The sequence below is a fragment of the Cajanus cajan genome, chromosome 9 (genome assembly GCF_000230855.2).
Source record: "Cajanus cajan strain Asha chromosome 9, NIPB_CcT2T_4, whole genome shotgun sequence".
NCBI classification, from domain to species: Eukaryota; Viridiplantae; Streptophyta; class Magnoliopsida; order Fabales; family Fabaceae; genus Cajanus; species Cajanus cajan.
Window position 1 is genome coordinate 4,480,427 of NC_138525.1, and position 6,998 is coordinate 4,487,424.

General features: G+C 35.2%; 1 protein-coding gene across 1 annotated transcript; it reads left to right on the forward strand.

Moving 5' to 3' along the window:
- The first annotated feature begins 1,027 nt into the window (after positions 1-1,027).
- On the forward strand, positions 1,028-4,469 carry LOC109816238 (protein ETHYLENE INSENSITIVE 3). The gene is made up of 2 exons (XM_020381164.3): positions 1,028-1,301; positions 2,356-4,469. The coding sequence occupies exon 2, from the start codon at positions 2,361-2,363 to the stop codon at positions 4,131-4,133; it is 1,773 nt and encodes a 590-aa protein (XP_020236753.2). The 5' UTR covers positions 1,028-1,301; positions 2,356-2,360; the 3' UTR covers positions 4,134-4,469.
- Positions 4,470-6,998: the final 2,529 nt, after the last annotated feature.

Consider the following 6,998-nt stretch of genomic DNA (forward strand, 5'->3'; position numbering starts at 1 on the left):
AGTAGAAAATAATAATATATTAAAAAATTAATAACAAATTTTTGCATAAATATTTAATATTAACATTGGTGTAACTGTTTATCTTATTAGTTAGATTAAATGAATAGTTAGATGAATTTTATTTTAGAAATAATTTCAATAATATATACTAGATTTTAGTTGATTATGTGAAATAAATATTATATTAAAATAAGTTAAATAAAAAAGTTACTTTAACATGATTTATTTGATTTGAATAGTTTAAAATAATATTTTTTAAAATAGTTTTTAGATAATAAACATATTTATTGAACATGACATATTCAAAAGAATCATGACAAATAAATGATGATAATTAATTACACTAAATTTGAAAGTGTTAAAATTCTGTTAATGATAATGATTAACTTTGCTGAAATTATATTTATAGTGGTGTCTGAATTGTAATCGACTCAAATAATAATAAGAACTGAAATCGCATCTCAGGTTGAATAAATTGAATTTGTAAATGACGAAATTGAATTCAGAAGTGTCTATCCATCAGTAAGTTTCGAAATATCTAAAGTCTATTAATGAATTGGGTTCGAAAATTCAATGGATTTATCTACAAGATAAAAAAAAATGAAGTGATAAGTTAAATACTTAAGATACGATATCGAAAGACATGTAATAACATAGTAAAAAAGTACGGTGTTCCCATGTCGTTCACTTATGTCAGCGTGAATGTAATGTATGACATATTTCAAATGAGATATGTATCATATTAATAAAATAAGCTATTGTTGTTTTGTTTATGTAAGTGGACTTTGTGATTGGTGAGGCTTCAATAAATTACAATATGCACACACGGATCCCACATACAGAAGAGAGAGAAAATTAAAAAAAATGAAAATAAAAACAACAACTTCATTAATCATATTCACACATCATGTCATAATAAATGAATTAATAAATACTAATAACTGATTGATTCGAGGTTAGGAAGGGATTAACCTAACCATAACCAATGTTATAAATATCTGTGTGACTTCAATTACTCCTCAAATTGAGATTTTTATCAATGTTTTAATCTCACCAATAATGAATGACACCCCACTTCACCTTCACCAAGAGCACCACCCTACGCAATAATAAAAAAGGATAATGCTCCACACTTTGTCTCTTTTTCTCATTCACTCTTTCTTCTCACCTTCCAAACTCTCTGTTCTTATTCTTCTAGCAACTCTTTTTGCTTAGCCTCTGAAAAAGTTTTCTGCTTCTTCTTCTCTTCCCCTATTGACTTTTTGGTCAGCACACAACGAGACCCACTTGTGGATCTTCTGGTATGGTTCCCCTGAAGAAAAAAAAGTTCCTCTTTTCACTATTCACTTCCTTCTTCGTTGCCTTTTGGCCTAAAACGAATTTGGGGTTTTGTTTTTGGCTGTTGGTATTGGTCTTACGTTGTTGATTTGTTATGTCTTAATATTTTCTCAGTTTTCTGATCTTCGGTTATGTGTGTGAGTGTGTGTTTGGCTTCTTATTGCTATTTATGGGCCTTAGATTTCTTTGTTGATGGCCGGTTTGATTAGTTTCCTAATCTGTTTAGTGAAAAAAAAAAATTCTGAAAATTTTCAATCTTCATATGTTTGATCATGGGCTAATTAGCCTTTTTTAATTTTTTCTTTTTTTATAAAAGCAATCATCTTTGAGCCATGCTATGTGCTTATGGTTCTCTTAGTTCCGTGTTTAATTTGAACCATTCTGTTTTGGTAATTTTTTTATTTCTGAAAACTTGCAAACGTCATCTGTTTGATGAGGGGCTGATTAGCCATGTGTTTTAGAATTATCTTCGAACCATGCTACGTGCTTGTGGTTCTTGTATTTCCGTGCTTAATTTGAACCATTCTGTTTTGGAAGTTTTTTATTTCTGAAAACTTGCAATCTTCATCCGTTTGATGATAGGCTGATTAGCGATTATTAACTTTTTTAAAAATCATATTGGAACCAAGCTATGGTGATTGTATTTGCGTGTTTAATTTGTGAATGATTTGGATCTGTCTGTTCAATTAGCATAGTCCTGATCTAGTAACTGTCCTGGCAAATTATTTTTCATCTAAAACCGAGAATTTTGAGATTCATTTAGTGGATATGGCTTGTCCATAAACCGAATTATATGATTTGCTGAATACTTTAAAATTCACGACCTATGGTAACCGAATTGAATACTTGTGATTTTCTTTCTTTCTTTCTTAATCCGTGTTTTTCTTTTTAGCCTTGCAATTTGCAAATATAATAACATGGGTGGATAAGAAGGAAAGAAGAAAACGTGCATTTGATATTGATCTAGGGAAGTAGTACAATTTGGCTAAATAGTTGTGTGTTCATTCCTTGTGACAGAAAAGATGATGATCTTGGAAGAGATGGGGTTCTGCAACGATTTGGATATGGTGGGAGGTCCTCCAGAGATGGGTGTGAGACAAAGTGGTGCGGTTGAGGATGACTACAGCGACGAGGAAATGGACGTGGAGGAGCTGGAGCGGAGGATGTGGAGGGACAAGCTGCGGCTGAAGCGAATGAAGGAACAAAGCAAGGCCAAGGAAGGGAGTGATGCAGCCAAGCAAAGGCAGTCGCAGGAACAAGCCAGGAGGAAGAAGATGTCAAGAGCTCAAGACGGAATCCTCAAGTACATGCTCAAGATGATGGAGGTCTGCAAGGCCCAAGGCTTCGTCTATGGAATCATTCCTGAGAAGGGGAAGCCCGTCACTGGGGCAAGTGATAACCTCCGCGAATGGTGGAAGGACAAGGTCAGGTTTGATCGCAACGGCCCTGCTGCCATAGCCAAGTACCCTGGGATGAATGATGGACCCAGTTCCATTGGCCCTACTCCTCACACTTTGCAGGAGCTTCAAGACACCACTCTTGGCTCACTCCTCTCCGCGCTTATGCAGCACTGTGACCCTCCCCAGAGGCGTTTTCCTCTTGAGAAGGCTGTTCCTCCCCCATGGTGGCCCACTGGGAATGAAGACTGGTGGCCCCAAATTGGCCTCCCCAAGGACCAAGCCCCCCCTCCTTACAAGAAGCCTCATGACTTGAAGAAGGCCTGGAAGGTCGGCGTTCTCACTGCCGTCATCAAACACATGTCTCCCGACATTGCCAAAATTCGCAAGCTCGTGAGACAGTCCAAGTGCCTTCAGGACAAGATGACGGCCAAGGAGAGTGCTACTTGGCTCGCCATCATCAATCAAGAGGAAGCCTTCGCCAGGGAGCTTTACCCTGACTATTGCCCCGTGTCCTCTGTGAGCGGAGGACACGGAACTCTAGTAGTCAATGATTATAGCGAGTATGACGTTGATGGCGGCAAGGATGAGCCGAATTTTGATGTGGAGGACCGAAAGCCTGAGTCTCTCCATCCTGATAACAGGTCGGAGAGACTCGAGGGAAGGCTGCCGTTTCAGCAGCCTTCCCTAAATGTTGTCACGAATTTGGATTTCATTAGGAAAAGGAAGGTTTCAAATGACTTCAACATGATCGTGGATCACAAGATCTACACATGTGAGTACCCTCAATGTCCTTACAATGAACTCAGCCTTGGCTTCCATGACAGATCAGCTAGGGACAACCATCAGTTGAGTTGTGTGTATAGAAACAGCCCAGCAGATTTTGGTGGTGGTCTCAGTTTTCATGCCACTGAGGTTAAGCCTGTGATATTTCCTCAGTCATTTGTTCAACCAAATGCTTCAGCTCAATCTGGTAGCATGGTTCCACCTTCGCTTGGGGGAGTTCCGGAGGGTGACCAGAAAATGATTAGTGACCTTATGACAATCTATGACAATGTTCTTGGAAACAGGAATTTAAGCCCCACAAACTGTGTAGCTTTAGAAAACCATGATTTTTTCCCTGCTGGTCAAGGAATGGTCATGGAAGGAAACTTGTATGCACGGGAGGAAAGTCATTTTGACCGGTTCAAGACCATGAACATGAACATGAACATGAACATGAACCCTCCTTTTGATGCCAACCACAACAACAATAATGCTCACTTGATGTTTAGCTCACCATGCGAGTTGGCATCCTTGGCATCGTCCTTTGACTTTAAAGAGGATATTCAAGGAGTGGGGATGGATAACACCACCCTTCACAAACAGCAGCAAGACATTTCAATCTGGTACCAGTGAAAATGACTAGAGTCTAGAGAAACTTCTGCTCCAAGGACTTGTATTTGTGTCACAAAAAGGGTCATCATGTGAAAGTGAAACTCCCTTGACTTGAAGGCAGTTGTTGCTGCATTTTTCTTCTATGTAATTGTGTAGCTCTAGGAGTTTTATGCTCTCGAGTCTGGTTTGTGGTGGTAGTATGGGCTAATAAATCAAGGGTGTTCCCATAATGTAACAACCCTTTCATGTGTGTTTTTATTTTATTTCTACTCCTACTACCACTCCTATTCCTACGCTACTACTTGCTATAAAATCTACGACTGTAATATAAATAAAGATTTTCCTACTCCAGTGTTATCTTGGCTGTCCATATTTATAGTATTGGTTTGGCAGTGTATGAGATGAGAGGCATGGCCTCTGTTGCATTGCATTGAATATTTCATAATCCTATGAAATGCAAAATGGTCCCCCATGGATGGTGGTTTGGCAGAAGTGAATTAACGAGGCTTATTGAATTGCGTGATGAAGTTGAATGGGTGGTGGGGTCTTTTGGAGGGACACGTTGTCTTTGTCTTTGTCTTTTAGTAGTCGGCAGTCAAATCCTTAGGCGTGCTTTTTTCATCGAAAGTGAAAGTGCATATTTATGAGACATGGAAAGAAAAGGGCACATCACTTGGTAGTGTTAGGCGACTGAATTTAATTGCATTTGCACCCCACTTCTTGTGTCCTTGTGCTTTAGCTTACGTGCCAATGCACATTCATGGTTTGCAAAGGAGTAGAGTACCTTAGTTTGTTGGGGCATGTGGAGATGCACAATTGTCGCCCGATTTAGTGAAGTAACCAAAATGGTTTGAAAGAGTAGTACTCCCTCTGTTTTTTTTCATAGTCATTTTGTTAAAATTTATTTTTTTTTTCATTGTCATTTTACTAAGATCAATGATTTATTAATTTTTTTTCTACATTTTTACTCTTGATAATTAATACATGTTTACTGAACAATGTATGTATTTATTTTTAATGTCTACCTATTTTTTCTCTAACTACCCATATAAAGTTAATGTGCATTTATAAGAGCAATATATTCCCAACAAAATACTATAAAAAAACAAAAAGAAGGGACATGTATAATTAAATACAGTAGGTTACAGTTCACGTGTAATCAATGCATTAATAATTAATGAAGTAGATTGCAGTTCAACAATCTCAAAAATACAAAAAAAAATAAAGAGTAAAATAGGAAAGTAAGTAATAAATATTTTTGAAAATTAAAATATCAATGATTTCCTTAAGTCCCGTGCAAAACCTTAAACGATTATGAAAAAAAAACGGAGGGACTATAACTAATAGCCCTACGTGTCGAGAATTGTGGTTTGGTTTTGTAGTGTTCTTTTTTTTCTTCTTTGTAATTGTTATTTTATGTTAAATTTTTTAATATTTATTTAAAAAAAATTTAATTAATTTTTGGACAAACACCAACATATTTGATACTCGATTAGGATGGAAATGAGGACACAAATCTCATATCCGCCGAATAAGTAAACGGAGATAAGTATAGGATAAGAGAGTAAAGACACAAACGAACATAGTGAAATCTATATTCACTTAAAAAAGTATTTATAGAGTTTATAAATTAGAAATGAATCTCACTTATGATATTATTTTTGTTGATATTTTGAAAGATTTTTATACAAATCAAAGATTGACTTAGATACTTTACTAGATTAATTATTCTTACAAAATATGAGCAGAAGATGTCTAAATATTATGTGAGCCTATTGATTCAAAAATAATTATATATTTAAATATACACAAGAATAACCAATAAGAACTTGGCTTGAATGAAAATGAGTTTGGATCATTTAAAGTCCTTTTAGATGGTATGTCCATTTTTTATTTTAATTTTCGAATATAATTTTAAAAAAAGACATGTTTAACTATAATGGAGTAGAAATGATTTTTAGTTCAATTTCGAAATAACTTTACATTTATTTTTCTCTTTTCGTTACAAAACGCTATACAAAATCAATGTCCAAAATAATCTTATTTTGACGTTGGATCTTCAAATTCAACAATTTTCTAATTATAAAAAAGATACATTTTTGTTAGATATAGTAATGTCTCTTTTTGAAATTTGGATCCTCTCTTGCAATTTTCTTTCTCTAGCCTCTCTCCTGCAATATTAATAGTCATGGGATATATTTAATGGCTCAAATTTAATCATTTAAAAAATTACATTAATTATAAGATTAAATTTGAATTATTAGATATATCTCATAACTATTAATATTGCATGAAAGAGATTGGAGAGAGAAAATTGTAGGAGAGGATCCAAATTCCTCCTTTTGACTTTGGACATACTCGTATATTAATGGGAATAAATATCCCTGCAGAAGCAGAATTGTGATTCTGACAATAGAATATTACTACAAGTCTTCTTATCATTTATAACAATTCTGCAAGCACCAAACTCCAAAGCATTCTGCAACACACACTTATGTGTTTTTCACAACAACACGATCACCATTAATTCATCTACGACAAGTTGAAAATGACATGTCAATCAATAAAGCTACAGTAGCTAGGATTTTGTTAACATCACTCTTTTATGTGTTGCTAATTAGTAGTATAATGTGGAGTGGCTGTGGCAATTCAAATGATTTGAAAGGCTGCTATAACTAATGCCACTACGTATCCAAAGCACTCTGCAACATCCATTTATCAAATTTTTTCTCGTGAAACAAACATCACCAATTAATTAATCTACAAAGATGTCTGCAACATTCGTTTATCAAATTTCTTGAGAAACAAGCATCATCAATAATTAATCTTCAAAAATGTGTGCTCCTGTGAACACATGTTCAACAAATTATTGAAAGCAACATTTCT